General features: G+C 37.7%; 1 protein-coding gene across 1 annotated transcript in view; it reads left to right on the forward strand.

Annotated features, from left to right (window-relative positions):
- Window positions 1-17,791, forward strand: part of BRIP1 (BRCA1 interacting protein C-terminal helicase 1) — a 49,892-nt gene that overhangs the window by 26,813 nt on the left and 5,288 nt on the right. Inside the window, exons 14-16 of the mRNA XM_030462432.1 lie at window positions 5,902-6,061; window positions 6,743-6,864; window positions 17,238-17,350. Of these exons, the coding sequence (XP_030318292.1) occupies window positions 5,902-6,061; window positions 6,743-6,864; window positions 17,238-17,350 (395 nt within the window). The remainder of the gene's footprint in view (window positions 1-5,901; window positions 6,062-6,742; window positions 6,865-17,237; window positions 17,351-17,791) is intronic.

The following is a 17,791-nucleotide window of genomic DNA, read 5'->3' on the forward strand; positions in this document are numbered from 1 at the left end:
CTGTTACAAAGAAAGTATTATATTTACATCTAGTAGGAAATTTAAAGAAAAACTATTATAAATGTCAGGCACACTGCTGGTGAGGTCTGTCCTAAAAGGATATGCTTTTAAAAGACTTCATTGGTACCTGCACATTCTTAGTGAGAGATGAAAAACTTTGAAAAATGTTATGAAGAGCAAAAGTATTTCATATAATTAAGTTTTACTGTTAGGTTTTTGGAGTGCTGTCTCTAGGTTACTTAGGGTTTTTTGATTACTGAATCACTTGCAATATCCACCAGTTGCAGATTTGCATCTCCCAAGGTTTGGTTAATGATGCACTTGTTCTCTTTTATAATGTGTTATTAAAATTGAAATGCTGGTAAGCCATTAAGTGTTGCATACTTTGAAAAGGTGTGAGTCTTGATTAGTCTGTGTTTAAAACATGCAGGAATACCTGTTTCATTTTCATAAGTTTGAGTGTGACTCAGGTCAGAGTGGAGGAAGCACTGGTTTCAAAACCAGAGCACTGCACATTGGAAAAAGTTTCATTGTTCTATTTAAATGAGTAAGTTTTAGTTTTGTTCCCTCATCCTGGCTGGATTTCTAGGCAGTTGGCATTGCCTTTGGATACATATTTTGTACTTTGTGGTTGATTTCACACACGTGGGGAATTTCTGGCCTTTTTTCATGATACAAGATTGTGACATGACCAGGAGAGCACGATTCCATGTGACATGTTCCCTTGGCTCTCTCTCTCTCTGAACTGAATTCTGGTTGTTCAGCCTGTGTGTGGGGAGAGGAGCAGCTGGATGGGATGCCTACATCTCCAGCTTCTTAACATGGGTTTGGTTTTGCAGAATTATAAGACTAAATCTGCAAGGTAGTTCCAAAGAAAATGTTTCATGAGATGGTGTGAAATTTCCCTAGTCTGAATACTAGGAAATTAATAATATTGCAGTTTTGTAGCTGTAAAAGTGTATTCTTTTCCACCTACTAGAGCTCTGGGGGATCCCTTTATTCCATGTTGTAAGTCTCTAATCTACATACCTGTAGAGTTGTGGATTAGTTTAGATGGGAGATAAGATATAGATTCTCTATAAAATAAGATTATGGAGAATCTGCTGTAGGTATTCAGCAGGGAATGGCTGAGGCCAATCTTTTCCATTTGTATGTCTCAAGAAACTTCAGGTTTTACAAAGCCTAGCTGGGAATGATCTTAAGATCAATGTGTCTGTATTATATTTTAAGAAAACAAAACCTACTGCCATGTAAGAGAGCCTTGAAATTAAAGAGAAAGCTTTTGTATTATGAGATTTTAGCTGCTCCTGAAAGTGATGCCACCTCTCCCTCACTCCATTTCGTGGGATTTTGGTGTCTGTAAGGAGAATGTGCATGAAACTTGGTACTTGAAAGGTGATGTAAGAGTACAGCAGCAGTGTGTGTCCTCGTGTGTCACTTTGACCTGTGGGTGGGTTGGATGATAACCCTGTTTCCTCCAAGAAATTGCCCTTTTAGTCTCAACTCTAACTTAGTCCTCCTGCTTCAACCAAGCAGGGTCTGGTGGGGTCAGTCCCATTGCTCAAACTCTGGCTTGGCCATAGATGTGTTTTCTCCTCCTGAAGTTTTGTGCTGACTCTGTGTAGAACTTCTGTTTGACCCTTCAAACACGTTTCCAGCCCACTGGAGACACACTTGGATTTGAAGCAGTGCTTATTCAAAAAGGAAATTCTGGTAGCAAACATATGAAGAGCTCTGTGTAGGAAGAGGCTTTTAGATCAGTGTTAGTCCCTTGGGAACCTCTGACTTTTTGCACTGACAGTGGTGCCAATACTCTGATTTTTATTAAGAAAAACCTAATGGCTCTTTCCTTTCTCCTCCCAGCTACCCTTTATATCTGAATAACAGTGAAAACTGGATCTTTGTATCATTAAAACTTTCTTAGAAACAAGAAAAAAAATACCAGCTTTGGAGAAGTGGGGCTTTTAGTGTATAAGTGGCAGACTTTGAAGGAGGTTATGAGGTATTTGTGTAAATTTTGTGTCCCCTGAAATACCTTTTCTTCAGTGATCAACATATAAATGTGTGGGTAAGAAGACAATGTATAGTTTTAGAAGTGCATGCAAATATAGAATACCATTGTAATTGATAGTTGTTGGTAATAAATAGTTGCTAAACTTGCTAGTAAAGCCAGAGTTCTTTTACTCTGCTGCCAGCTGCTTGTTAGGTCATCATCCTTCTCACCCTGGGCTGCTCTTGAGCAGGTTCTCATATTTTCAGGTGTTCCATAGGTCTCCTGGCCTCTTTTTGGTGGAGGGATTATTTCTGTGTTGCTTTTTTCCTCCTCTGGCAAGATGCAATCCATTCATTATGTGAATCAATGCTAAAATATTCAAGGGATATTTTCTGTAAAGAAATGAGGCAGTGGCTGCTTGTAGCAGGACAGGAGCTACAGAACCCTAAACCAGGTATTTGCTACTTCACCAGCACTGTCAGGAGGTAATGAATAGTGCAGAAAAAGTGCATCCCCACCAACTTGATTGCTGCAAGTTAACTTCTCAACTTCATTAAGATGCTGGAAATTACAATGAACTTGCCTTAGGGTAAAATACATTAAACAAATCTTTGGTCTTGCTTCATGACATGGGAAATGCCTAATGCAATTTTTGGCACCGTATAAAACGAAGCAGCAAATGGAAATGGGCAAAGCTTTTCCTTCATGGCTGAGGAATGGGAGGGTTCTGCCTGGGAATGCAACAGAATGGCAAGAAATAGCCAGAAAACGGTTTTCCCCATTCCCAAGCTTCAGGAGTGCTTCAAAAGCTGCCTAAGGAGAGGGATGCTGACAAAACCAAACAGGGATTCTGAGTACTCAGCCCACAGTTTCTGGGGATCAGAGCTTACAGGTGTCATTAAATTGCAGAAAGGGAAATAAATAAAAAAAAAAAAAGCCACCAAAGTACACATCCTTCAGTGCGTGGGAAGATGACAGCTTCTTTCTAACAAGATTTTCTGCTCTCCTGGAGGAAGACCATTTGTTAATAAACCATTTGAAAATGCATTTTTAAGGGATTTAATAAAATATACACAGGCTGCCTTCCACTGCAGAAACTATTATTCCCTTGGGCAGAAAAAGTGACTGACTGTGGGCATTAATGGTTGGTTCCTGTGATTCCTGGCATTATATCTTGCTCCCATTTGCACTTTTTCAACAAGAAGTGAAATAATTTTTTATGAGAATCCTGCACTTGATTTCCTAGCTCTGACGAGGCATATGTGTGTTCTATATTTTATTTATTTGTATTCAGTCCTGTCTCTGATTCTCATCGATTTAGTCTCTGTGTCTGCAGCAAGGGTACTGTGTCTGTGCCTACTTTCCTGGGTACCAGAAAGTTTCCATATCCAGCAGACTCCATTAAATGGAAGAGGTAATAGCTTTTGTGTGAATCAAATGAATAGTTCCAGTCTTGCCAAAAATTTTCATGAATAATTCACCCGTTTCCATCAAAAGCTGTGGATTCTCTGTTGTGATGGTTGCTGTCTATTAAACAAGAAACTTCAACTTATATGGTCTAACAGATACTTGCCTGGAGGGGCTGGGTAACCCACAAAAGAGAAAAGATGTTTTCTTAAGAATTTGGAGGACGTTTTTCTACTGCCATCTCCCCCACTGTGAATGTATGTTATCCTGCTTTCAAATATGATGAGGGATTAAGTAATTTTTTGCAAGGAATCTTGCCCTTTCTGAGACTGTCAACACACTTTGCTTCTCTGAAAGTAATTTCTCTACAAAGAAAACTTCCTTAAAGGTGTGTTTGTGAAAAATACCAGTTGATTTCTATAGCTGAGGGGATGGAGAAGAAAGTTAGGAACAAATGACCCTTAGAAGTCAAGACTATGGATAATTTTATGTATGTTAATGTCAAATTTAGTTGTGCCCTGATCCATCCTGTCTCTGTTCCCTTCCTGGCCTCTCTTTGTCCTGCAGGTAAGCAGCAGGCAGTGAATTCAGCTTGGGCTGCTAAGTGAATGCCCAGGCAGGCAGCATTTTCATAGAAGGAAGACTGAAATCTGGAAAGCTAATAATATCACAGTCCCTGGCAGCTCTAACAGATCCCAAATGGATGGACTTGGAGGCATCATTTGTTTAGATTCTTTTCTTTACCAGAATTATCTTTTCATATCCAAGAACTGAAGCCATCGTGGGTGGCAAGATTGCTTGGGCATAATATTACAAGCTTTTATATAAAAAGAGATTACAAGCAGGATGCTGCCAGGAAATGACAGAGCTGGTAGAGAAGGGGACAGTAAGTCAGACAGACACATTTAGAAGAGATGATTTATTCTCCAGTAACATCTATATGTGTATGAAACTCTTCCTATTATTCATCCCTCAGTCTCTCAGTGCTTGCTTGAGAATAGTATCACCCCAGTATTCCCTGGAGAGAGGCTTGAACAAAGCCAGTGAAAATTCAGGAATAATTATATAATTATAATTATTATATTTGTCCCCTCTGAACCTCAAAAGGAACCAAAGCCTTCGTGTCAGGGAATAAGTTCAGATCTTTACTGCTGAGAACATGAAATGCTCAAGGGCTCTTGTAAACAGTTTGCAAGTTTTCTCCCTATAAAGTGAAATGTAACAATTAGTTACCATTAATTCTACTTCACAATAACACTTAAACTGTGTATTTGGGCATGGAACAGATTAGGTTTGTTCCAAACTATCCACTCAGGGTCCTGAGCTTGTGGCTGGAGTGCACCAGCAGGGCAGGTGGGTTAAGGTGTGGATCTTGGAGCAATGAAATGGTGGTTCCAGATGGAGCAGTTTATTTGATCTGGAGAAAAAGACTGAGAAAGGCTTTGGTGAGTGAAGCTGAGGGAAGCTCAGACCAATGAAGAGCCTTTCCTACCTTTCCTACCAAATCTGGGAATTTAAAATCTCTGCACAGATGAAGCTCAGTGACAGTGATCATTAATGTGTCACTACTGTAAAAGGAAGGAAATAAAGTGTTCTGTCTACTGAATCAGATCTACTCAGTTCATTCTAAAAGGTGTTGGTTGCCTTGCTTTTGTCTGGAGGGCAGTGCTGGGCACCATCAAACATGTCAGGTGAAGGAGTGGCTTTTTTTCTCCGAGTCTGGATAAAATTCAGTCTAGAAATTGATGAGGAAAGGGCATGCAGTGACTGCTAGCTGCAGAATTACTCCCACCCATCTGACTTCAGCTTCTCTGGTAATAACAGACTTTGCTTTTTGTAACATAACACAGATTTTCCTTACGTTCACACTAAATGGGGGAACAAGCTTATTTGCTTGCAAGATTTGAAGATGATTTGAAGTAAAGTGTGGACAGTTCAGAACCTGGTAGATGTAATAAAGCTGAGAGACCATTCCAGAAGCAGACGAGGCTGTTGGTAAACATAAAATATTGAAATGGTGAAAGTTTAAGGTATGAAATCATGTTTCAAATTGATTTAGAGTTTGCTTCCAGTCTTACTTATAAATCTTTTCCAGGCTAATCAGAACACCAGGTGATTTTTAATTTTCTCTGAATGCTGCTCCTCTTGTTTGTTCCCTGCCTGTGCAGGGGCGTTGGAACTAGGTGAATTTAAAGGTGCCTTCCAACCTGTCTATGATTCTATGATCTTTAGTGAGCATTCTCATAGCTTTAGAGAGTTTTGCTTTGGTAACTCAAAAATCTGCACTATTTCTAATTAGCAAAGTTAGGGACTTTACTGATCATGTTTACAACACGGTGCATATCTTTGAGACAGCAAATGGGAGGGAAACTTTTATTCATAAATCCAGAACCAACACTATGAATTCACCAAAACAAGTGTCACTGCATGCTTTATTTGAACAATACAAGGGATTGACCTTTCCTTGCAGCTCTTCTGGATTTTTTTCTGTTTATTTTCAGCTGTTGGACAAGCTGAAAGATCGCTGGATGCACACTGGCTTGTGGAGGAACCTGGAGCTGGTTAAAACAGTCATTGCAGAACCTCAGGGAGGGGCAAAGAGTGACTTTGATGAACTGCTGAAAATATACTACGATGCAATCAAATTTAAAGGAGAAAAAGGTATGTTCTGAATGAAGGTATATGAAAGAATTGATAGACTTTTCAAGCTTTTTCAAAAATGTATTCCTCAAGTGCTTAACAATTGCAGTAAGGTTTGCCTGAGCAGTGACATTAACCTGAGCTTAATCAGTTCTTGTGATAGATGAGGAAGATTGACTGCTATTTATATTGTTGCATGGGGATATAGGGAAGCAGAGAATGATGAATAATCCTAACAGTGATATTTAAAAGGCAGGGAGCTGCATAAGGATGAGCAATTGTGTGTGCAGCAGGGTGCAGAGTGGCTCCACAAAGAATCAGAGTTACAGCACATTGCATAACTGTGATTTACATTTTATATTGCAGCCACTGTAGGATTTCTCATCAGAAAACTTAAATATTAGACTAGAGGTGGCCAAATAATAATAGCATGATTTTTAGAGTGCAGAATTTAAAGTTTAAAATTTTGCTATAGATGCATATGTGGCTCTTGCACAATTAAGCACCATTATATTATGTACTGCAAAAATCACAATATTATTGATCACAGTGGAGTTAACTCCTCTGACAAGGAGTTTTATGTTTTTATATCCACTCACCTTTTCCAGACAGATACACAATGCATTATGGTTTTTTAAAAGATGTTGGTGAAACTTTCTTCTGATGCTGGGACTGATTTGTATATTCCCCTCTGTGTTCCAGATGGAGCACTCCTCATAGCTGTGTGCAGAGGAAAAGTTAGTGAAGGTTTGGATTTCTGTGATGAGAATGCCCGGGCAGTTATCACCATAGGTATTCCCTTTCCAAATGTGAAAGACCTCCAGGTAGGATATCAACACCTAAGAGTTGTATTTTGTCATGTTTAAGACACAAAATATTTTTTCTAACTTATTTACCCTTGGACTCCCCTCAATCCCATTTGAAGTCTTTCAGTTACCTTCTGCAGAAGTAAAAGAAGGAACCAGGGTTGTGTGTGTCTTGTGGGCTCCTTTCTGTCATTCTAAATGAAAGTTTATCATGATAAATGGCTTGTAAATTCTTCCTTGACCTTGCTAGTGAAGGCTGTTGCATTGTTAAACTGCTCAGCAACTTCCTAAGTGCTAGGAAATATTATTTTAAATAAGGCATTGAGTTTGGTCGAAGGATTATTTCAGAAAAATGAGTGGAAAGGTGTAAAACAGTAAAATAATCAAGGACTGTGTTTCCCATCCTACATCACTGACTGTAGGATGTCACTTTTCTGATCCCTCTTGCCTTCTTTACTGTAACTGTGTATGACACTTCCCAGTTAAACCAGGAGTGGAATTGGGAAGCTTTTCCAAGGTAATGCTGCTTTATTTGCTTGAAATTTTGAGGTACAAAAAGTTACAGCTTCACATAACCTCATCCTGAAGCCCCAGGACATTACTTTTTTGATAGTTCAAACTTCATCTAACTTCAGACAAAAAACTTTGAAGTGCCTTCTAAGAGGAAACTTGGAGCCTGTAGTTTTCAGCAGGTGACCACAGTAGCCCCCAGTTGCTTGCAGTGCTGGGTAATCCCCCACATCACTGTTTCCTTCCTTTTGACTTCAGCAGGACTTGTCTTACTGATGGGTGATGTTCTCTTGGAATAGCCACCTCCTAATTGAAACCAGGCATTCATAAAGGAAAGGAAAGCCAGTGAATATGGAAAAAGTGGGGTTTTTTTCTGGACTTTCTCTCTTCTCACTGAAAAGGAACATTTATTATGGAGTTGCTTGTAAGACCACTTATTTTTTAGTGGTCTGTGCATGCCACCTAAGTAGTCACCCAGTTGCTGGCATGATTCTTCCCAGTTATCACCACACCACTGCTTTATCTTAAGCTTTGACCTTTTTTTTTTTTTTTTTTTTGACTACTTTGTGAAGCTAAGAAACAAAGTGAAGCAGCACAGAATAAATATATACCAGGAACAGCTGGATTTTGGCTATTAGTAATGCCAAACCAAACAAGAAAATCAGAGATTTGCACTTGAACAGTCTCAGCTTTGGTTTTAGAGATGTTCTGAGCTTAAGTGAGCAACCAAAGAGTTCTTTGTTGTCTGCAGTGTGTGCTTAATTACAGCTTTGCTGGAAAAAACCCCCACATCCTATAAGGACTGGTGAGGTTACATTAGTGGTGGCTGCCTAGTGCCATGTTTCTCAGTGCTTGTGTAACTTTCTTGCAGCATTTACTCAGCCACAACGATTTTTGTCCTACTAAAATGTAACAGGCTGTGCTTGAGTGTGGAAACATTTACATTCAAAGAATACTTAGCACTCCTTAGGGTTAGAAATGTGTTGGTTTGGAAGCATTTGATAGTTTGGAAAAACTGGGTCTGTAGTACAGCTGGAACTCTTACAATTTACTCTAAATAATTTCCAGGAAGTCAGTGTTTTTGTCTTCTAAATGATACAAAATTAAATTGAAAAGAATGTGTTGAGGGGGAATTATTTCATAGTGGGAAATTTTGCATTTGATTTTACCTTGAGTTTGACCAAATATGTCACAGGGTGACAGCAGTGCATCCCATTCCTGGTAACTAAATTCCAAAAAACCCAGAATTTTTACACAGCAATAGGTCCTTAGTACATAGCCCAAATGAGAAACATGCCAAGATGATTAATAATTATATTCCTTTAAAAATAAGAAATGTGTGTAATTAAAAATTCCCTTGGAATCTCTATGAATGATATACTTCTGAGGTGAATTTAAATCACAGAAATGTCCCTCACTTCTACATGAAAATACACTTAGATATCTGCTTTTTGGGTTCATAAAAGCCCTCTTAAGATTCAATTCCATAACCCCCTACTCCTGCACATAGCTTTTACTTGTGTCAGTACTCCCTTTAATGCTTCCAGGGCTGTGTGTGCACAATCAGAGGAGTTTGTAGAACTGTACCTTCAGAGACCAATATTTTATGCTGGCAGTTTGATGTTGGCTCATCTCCACTAATTTTACTCTTCTGTGATCAACCTGCTCTCTAAATATATTTTATGATTTGGAACTTGATTCTGAGACCAGTGAACTGTAATATTAGAGAACATAAATCATGTGATGGAAAAGAGGTGTAATCCTATATATACATGTTATCTGATGCTACCATACTATTCATTAACTTCTGTTATATTTTGAATTATAGCAGTTTGGACCCAGGCACCAATCTCTACTGGGGCAAGTGTTTATGTATAATATCCAATTTTATTTTCTCCATGCACTTGTGCTAAATATATGCCACAATTTTTGGTGTTAAATGGCAAGTATTTGGTCTCCTTAAGTAACTGCTTCCTTTTACAAGTTAGTTTACTTTCTGTAGAACCTTTAAAGAGCATAATTCAGTTTCTTTTCTGTCTGTCATTTAAAATTTTTAGGCACAGAGTGTCTTGTGGTCACTCATTTTCACAAAGAGAAGAGTCTGAAGCACTTCATCAGTGTCAGAGAGAAAGAAATTATTAAGGTTATTTGATAGTAAATGATCCTGATTGCAGAAGGAGAGGCCAGAACACTAATTCTGAGTTCCTGAAAATGGTTTCATATTGCTGAAGAATCAGGTTGCTAAAGCAAAATATTGAAAAGCAATGTTACAGCCTTGCTTAAAGCTGTGGTGCTCTCAATGGTAGGGTTTGGCTCTAGTAAAGCAGGAAAATTTATTTCAGAGCCAAAAATGACTTCTTTGGCTGTGACCAGGATTTCCTTTGCCCACCTCTGGGACCTGAAACTGGAGGCAGGAAAATCTGATTTTGGAGCCAAGTGTGACTTGTTTAGTTCAAGTCATAATTTACTGTTCTTACCTTGGGGACCTGAAAAGAAAGAAACTTGCTCTGAAATGTTGATAATGGGCAACTCTGAAGTGCAAGCATTAAGCTGACTTTCCCAGAGAGCATTTCTTCACTTCCACCCTTCCAGGTGCTTTTGATGGGAGTAGAGTGTACTTCATCATCTCACAGCTGAGAGAACTTTCCCAAAATCTGGAGGAAAATTCAATCAAGCCTTTTTACATCAAGAGATGTGCAAGGAAAATAAGCTTGATAAGGCTGGGATTTCATTACTCAAGAACTGGAGCTGACTTTGTCACTAATGAAAAGCTTTTCCCATAGCTGCTACAGGGTTTATATGAGAAATAGTTTTTATCTGTTGTTTCCAGCAACATAATCTGGGAAATGGGAGGGAGCACATCATTTCTATTACAATTTTCTGGGTTATGGGCAAGGTATTGATACAAAGAAGTTCCCTTTTCCTTTCTTGAAGGCTCAACAAATTGAGAATCATTTTCTGACTATTTAATTTCTAGTCCTTCTGGCAATTTTTAAGCCTATATGCTTTTTCCTCATTGGAAGGATCTTGTGCTAGATAAGTGGTTGCTGAAATAGATTTCTTGCACACTATTTTCTAGGAGAAGAACTATTTCACATCCAGCAGAAATAGTGTTAATTAAGGAAAAAATACTGATGGCAGAGGTTTGATTTGTGGGAGTTAGAAGTGATTATTTGTGAGTAGCTGTATAATCCTATGGAGTGCAGTATTCCTCTAGCTAAGGAAGGTAACATTTAAGTTCAACTTAACCTGTGAGACTCTGGATGGCATTTCTCTTCTGCTGGTGCAAAGCTAATGTCAATATGTTGGCACAAATCACAGAAATCATCCCTGAATGTATTTGGAAGTGAATCCTTTGGATAAATAATAGAGCAAACCAAAACTTTTCCTTTACATTTAATATTTTCCTTTTCTGATCCATGAAAAAAAATTTCCAGAGTGATTTTCTTGTGTTTACCTTGTCCTTAGCAGGTAGCATTGACCTTTAAGTTTTTACTTGACTGTCAAAGTATGTTGAAAGCTTTAAAAGTGAAGCTATCACCTAGGGGATTTGTAAGGATGACTGACACTTCCCACTTCACCTTGGACACAGTGGCACTGAGCAGATGCAGCAGCCTTGGACCTCAGGGGAAGCTGTTTGATTTTTTTTTTCACTTCTGCTTCACTGGAAATGGATTGAATTTTCTCTTCAGAGCAGAGTTTTGGTTGCATTAGAATTTAATCAACTCACTTGTTCACAGTCCCTCAAAGCCTACAAGGCTGAGATGAGTAGATGGGCCCGGGGTGAATGTGCTACAAGATTTCTTAATCTGTAAAACCTCCAGGTCTGGGAGATAGCACATGGTGTGGTTGACAACACTAAAAATGCTCAGTGGTTACAATGCTGTGTAAACTTCCCATCTCTCTAACACCAGGACTGAGAGTGAGAATACTGGGGAATTATTTAGTCATTAAAAAAACTTAATTAATTCAAAATAAGAGAAATACAGCTTTGCATAAAGTGGTACCACAGGGGTTCTGCCCCAGATGATGGTGCTGGCCAGTTAGTAGGCAGCAGTTTTGGCTTTACTTTCATTTACTTTCATTTTTTAAGTGTGTGTAGACATTTTTTTTAGGCAGAAAATGTCACCTGGGTGGGTTGTTCTCAAGCTGATGGGACTTTGATGCACGAGCTGCTGAGTTGGTGGCCTTGGTGAGGGGCAGAGTTCAGCATCACTCAGGGATTTGTCTGCTAGAGACTCCTGGGGGATGGAGCTGTGTAACAGCATCTTGGTGATGATTGAACATTGCAGAATACTGATTATATCCCTAGCTGATCATGTCCTGTTCCCAGTATATATGGGATTTCTGTGCTCACAGTTTTGGGGTTGTTGTTTTGGTTTTGTTTTGTTTTGTTTTTTAGAAATGCAATATTTATACATGGAAGCAGAGGAGAACATTATAATGAAGTGTCTGGTGAGCTGAGTTATATGAGATGGTTAGAATGGCCTTAAATTATTGTCATATACACATCTAGTTTAATGACTTACAGGTAATAAGCATTTGCTTATCTCATCCTGGTTTATGTGTATTAACACAGCACTTGGAGCAGTTGGAGCATTTGAAGATCATGTCCTGCCATAATATCTTTCTTCCTGTGGGCTAATAAATTGAGACCCTGTTTAGCTACAGCTTTTAGGAGGTTTACTGAGGAGTGAGAGTGTTTGAAGCATATTCTGTGACTCACCCAGGTCTTTACACATACATTATTTAGTCTTAAATCTCAGACGCTGTTACTGCTTTTGAAGTGAGGGAGGAAAAGTTAAATGCTGCACTGGTTAATGCTGCTTCCATTTAAGGATTTTCAGATGTAAAAGAAAAGAAATGGAGTTTCATGTCTTTTACTTTCCTGCACTCACAAACTTTTATGATTACTTGGCATTCGTCAGGAGGAAAAGTAGATGGCAAGTATGTTCATGAAGAATTTTAATTATTGCTGTTTCAGGTGGAAAAGAGACTAACTGGACACATGAGATTTTTTAGGATGGTAGATTTGCTTAAAAACCATTTTTATGTCTTTTGGGGTTGGGGATGGAAGCAGGACCACCTGTTATTTTTTGCTTGCTTGTTTTTAGGAGGTGGGGGATTACTGGATGTTGAACATGAATGTGGCTTTTAAAGTTTTTTGGGCGATTTGAGCAACAGTCTTTGTTTTCATTACTATTTTTCCACTCATAAAACCAGAGAAACAAGTCAGTGGAATGTCAGAAAACATTATATCCATTTTCTGATTTATTTTTTTTTGTTCTGCTTCGTGGAGGAAAGTGTTGGGGAGTGAAGGGCCTGGGTTTACACATGTGTGCAGAGATGAACCTCTGGACACATGTGTGCATGTACTGACACAGCTCCAAGCTTATTTGCCTTTTTCCTTTCAGGAGTTGTCTCTTTCTTTAACCTGGGCTGTCACAACACTGCTAAGTGCTGATGTAAAGAGAAAGGCAGGTTTAGAGGAGTGCTTTGTTTAAGTGCTGACAATAGTGCCATTGTATTCATGAATTTCTGTCTTGTCTTTAGGTTTCTGGGTAATCTGGTTTGTAATCCCACAGGTTATCAACTGGGGGTCATTTTTAATCTACCAGTGAAAACAGGAGACAGTTGAAGATGTTTGTGAAGTGATGCCTTGTCAAAGAATAGGCCTTGCTTGCTAACTATTAATAACAGCTTGGGGTTTGGGTTTTTTGGGGTTTTTTTGGTTTTCATAAAGCAAATAATAGCACTCAATTTGGCTAAATAAAGTAAGGCATCTAAAACAATCTCCAAACTTTGCCAGACAAAACAAGACCAAAGACTGTTTGTTTTGCTGGTTTAAATCACACAAAATAAAAAAAGGAAAACTGTGGCTTAGCCTGTTCAACCTTCATATAGCAGTACTGGCCCTGATAAAGAAGTTCACAGTATTCTGATTTTGGCAGGAAATGCTCCAACTGCACATTCTCCAGGCCTGCTTGGCTTTGCTCTGTGGGTCTAAAGTCTTGGGTTTTGGCTGAGATAAAGTGATTCTGGATCAGTGTCTGCTTGGTTTTACTAAAGTAAAATTTTTTTAAAGTAATTAATTGTGTAGCACAGCAGATTTTATACTTTGTAGGTGCATAACCCACTTTTTGTACCCATGTATCACTTGAATAAGTCTTAGTTTCTTCATGTGAAGCTGAGTTACCACAGGTGAATTTATTTGTTTTGCTGTGCTTTATCAAACACTTAAAATCAGTGTCAGAAAGGTTGCTTGATATTATCAAAGAAAAACTGGTGTTGCTAATTCTGATTGAAAATAAGCTTGAAAATTCTTTTGATTTATAGCAGAAACAGCCTCAAAATATCTTTCCAAGTCGTTTAAAAAAAAGAAAGAGTTGTTCATGGCACTTATTTTCCTTGCTGTTTCTCACTGAATATTCTGTAGTGAAAGATGTTGAACTAATGAAGCATCCAAAGCAGGAGTGGGTAACAGGTATGATGTGGGTAGACCATGACCTCCCAGACAGATCAGAGCCTCATCTCTCTGACAGCTACAAGATGGCAGAGCTTGCCACTGGCCTTCTGCTGCTGCTGCTGGAGCTGTTTGTCTGTAAAAGATGCCTCGTAGCTAAGAGTATATTTTTAAGGATGAACAGGTAAAAGTAAAAGGCTGTCTTTTGACATTTTAACTAATCCCTTCTAGCCTGTGGTTTACTGCACATTTAGGATATTTGCTAGCAGGAGGGACTGGCTTTTTCACATATGTAACCTGTCATTTTGAATTGGGCGTTGATTTGATGCTTGATAATGTAAGAGTTACACAAGGAAATAGATTCCCATGGCATTAAAATGACATGCCCTGGCCTTTTACCTTTGCTAGACTTCTAATGAAAACTGAACTCTCAGCAATGCAAGTTGTCATCTCATGCTGGGACATGATTGTTTAAGTGAGAAAACAGAATGTTTATTTTCTGTTAAAAAAAAAAAACAAACCCTTTTTTTTTTCCTTTTTTTTCCTTTTTTTTCCCCTTTTTTCCTTTTTTTTTTTTTCCTTTTTTTTCCTTTTTTTCCTTTTTTTTCCTTTTTTTTTTTTCCTTTTTTTTCCTTTTTTCCCCTTTTTTTTCCTTTTTTTTCCTTTTTTTTTCCCTTTTTTTCCCTTTTTTCCCTTTTTTTTCCCTTTTTTTCCTTTTTTCCCTTTTTTTCCCTTTTTTTCCCTTTTTTTCCCTTTTTTTTCCCTTTTTTTCCCTTTTTTTCCCTTTTTTTCCCTTTTTCCCTTTTTTCCCCTTTTTTTTCCCCTTTTTCCCCTTTTTTTCCCCTTTTTTCCCCCTTTTTTTCCCCTTTTTCCCCTTTTTTCCCCTTTTTTTCCCCTTTTTTCCCTTTTTTTCCCCTTTTTTCCCCTTTTTTTCCCCCTTTTTTCCCCCTTTTTTCCCCTTTTTTCCCCTTTTTTTCCCCTTTTTTCCCCTTTTTCCCCTTTTTTCCCCTTTTTCCCCTTTTTCCCCTTTTTTCCCCTTTTTTTCCCCTTTTTTCCCCTTTTTTCCCCTTTTTTCCCCTTTTTTCCCCTTTTTTTTCCCCTTTTTTCCCCTTTTTTCCCCTTTTTCCCTTTTTTTCCTTTTTTTTCCTTTTTTTTCCTTTTTTTTCCTTTTTTTTCCTTTTTTCCTTTTTTTTCCTTTTTTTTCCTTTTTTTCCCTTTTTTTCCCTTTTTTTTCCCTTTTTTTTTTTTCCTTTTTTTTTCCTTTTTTTTCCCTTTTCCCTTTTTTTCCCCTTTTTTTCCCTTTTTTCCCTTTTTTTCCCTTTTTTTCCCTTTTTTTTCCCTTTTTTTTCCCTTTTTTTCCCTTTTTTTCCCTTTTTTTCCCTTTTTTTTCCCTTTTTTTCCCTTTTTTTTCCCTTTTTTTCCCTTTTTTTCCCTTTTTTTCCCTTTTTTTCCCTTTTTTTCCCTTTTTTCCCTTTTTTTTCCCTTTTTTTCCCTTTTTTTTCCCTTTTTTTTCCCTTTTTTTTCCCTTTTTTTTCCCTTTTTTCCCCTTTTTTTCCCCTTGTTTCCCCTTTTTTTCCCCTTTGTTTCCCCTTGTTTCCCCTTTGTTTCCCCTTTGTTTCCCCTTTGTTTCCCCTTTGTTTTCCCTTTGTTTTCCCTTTGTTTTCCCTTTGTTTTCCCTTTGTTTTCCCTTTGTTTTCCCTTTGTTTTTCCTTTGTTTTTTTCCTTTGTTTTTTTTCCAAATTACAACAGAAAACTCCGTAGTAAAGATCCACTGCTCTCTTAGACCAAAGCAAAATGTGTTTTTACATCATTTGGGAAGTGGAATGTCATTGCTGATGTGCAGTACAACCAGTACAGATTTGCATAGTGCAATATTAGAATAATTTTAGATATTTCAGAATATTAGACAAATATTAGAAGAATGTATCAGCAATGTATTTTATTGACAGAGTAATGCAGTGCAGATGATCCAACTGCTTTGTGTTCTGTTTCTTCAGTAATTTTATGCACATAATTTCAAATTTCATAATTTTTATCAGTGTAAAACACAAAACTAGCTATTCTAATACTGTCTTGAACAGTTTGTTAGGAAAGACAGAAACTGTGGTAAAGCTACATGTGTTACAAGTGGCCAAAACCTTCCTCAGAGCAGAAATTCTTCAAAAGAGGAGATTGTTGGAATGCAAAATACAAACAAGAGTATTAATTATATTATTAATTATATTTTTAAAACTTCATTGGCATTATTTATTATTTGCATTAATTATATCTTTAAAACTTCAATGAAATTTTGTTACATCCTCCCTCTTTTCATACAGTGAGGAGCACCCTTTTGTTTCTCCAGGTAGTATTTCCCTTTGTAGGAATGCAGAGATATGCTTAAGTTCCTTTTTAAAGAATGGGTTTAATGTTTATCAGAAGTTCAGAAGGAATCATCTTCTGTTTTGAAAATGACAGAGGAAACCTCACATGCCAGTCACTAAATTCAGAGTGACTGGAACAAATAGGAAATCTGTGAAATCAAACTGAATTTACTTTCTGGCTGTAAAGATGGAATTTTTAAATTTGACAGGCAATTTAAAGGGCAGAAGTACATAAACCAAATTTTCTTACCCAAATGCAGCTGGAAAGTTACCTGTCAGAAGAGGTTAGAAGTCTGCTGGTTTCTCTCCTGAAGCGTGTCCTTTCACTTGTCAGTTTAGAAAGGTTAACACTGCACAAAAGAGCAATGGAAAGACCCTTTTTGGTGTAGTTTTATGCTTGTTTATTTAAAAAAAATTCAGTCCCCCCATCCCAAGAACAATAAAATATTTTCATATATGTTGGAGCTGTGTATAATGGCTGAATATCTAATATTTTTAGGGCTTCAGCTCAGGCTCTGTATGTGCATTTATCCATGGTTAGGGAGGGGAGGTACCTTGGCAAGGCCACTCTCTCTCCCAGGTTTGTTCTTAGCTTCTGTAGAAGGGGTTATGTTTGCTTAACCCTCACTTGAGAAAAGTATGGTCTGGTCCCAGCAATAGATTAGGAGTCAGGGACTCTGATAAAGGAAAGGATAAACATCTCCATTTTATCATTTACTCCCAGATGTGCAAATAAAACTGCAGTCTAGTTAGTCCATTTACTCGTATCTGGTTTCTTTTTTTTTTCCCCTTTTTTTTTTTTTTTTTCCCCAGCTTATCCCTCTCTTCTAGCCCAGAGATTTAGGTAAGTGTGTGGTTGGTGTGTTAATTGATATAAATTATTGGAATGGGTCACGTAAAGAATAACTTGGGAAGGGTAAAAGCTGTAATTGGTTAGTATGCAAAATACAAAGTTGAAAGACACTTTTTGTGTTCACCTATTTAATCAATATTTGTTTGTTCTCCCCTTTCAGAATATTTCCTTTGCATTGTATATTTTATTATTTCTTTCCTAGGTTGAATTAAAGAGGAAATACAATGACCAGCACAAAAACACAAGAGGCCTTTTACCAGGGAGTCAGTGGTATGAAATTCAAGCTTACAGGGCTCTGAACCAAGCCCTGGGAAGGTGAGAAAAACTGAACATAATTAAAAATGTATTTTTAATTTTCAAAGAATTTTTTTATAGCATCTTTAGGAATTATTTTCTCACTGTTAGCACAAAGAGGATAAATCAGGCCAAAAAACTTACTGCAGAAACCAAATCTTCAGCTGTTGTGTACAGGCAAGTGTCTGGTTTTCAGTCTGTTGTGCAGTTAAGCATTGTTATAATTCAGAGTTTTCATTTTACATTCAAAATCCACTTCTCTTTGCTTGCAGGTTTTATTCCAGACATACAGAAAGCAAAGCATTTGCAGAGGCAAATTGTTCTTGAGCTTATAAACCAAATAAAAAAATTCTTGGGTCTTTTTGAATGTACTGGTGGTTCACACCCTCAGTGGGCTCAGAACAGTTGTTTGATGTTTAAGCTACAAGTGTTTTTGAAAGGGAGTTTTTTCTCAAAGCTTTG

The sequence above is a fragment of the Calypte anna genome, chromosome 19 (assembly GCF_003957555.1).
Source record: "Calypte anna isolate BGI_N300 chromosome 19, bCalAnn1_v1.p, whole genome shotgun sequence".
Taxonomy (NCBI): domain Eukaryota; kingdom Metazoa; phylum Chordata; class Aves; order Apodiformes; family Trochilidae; genus Calypte; species Calypte anna.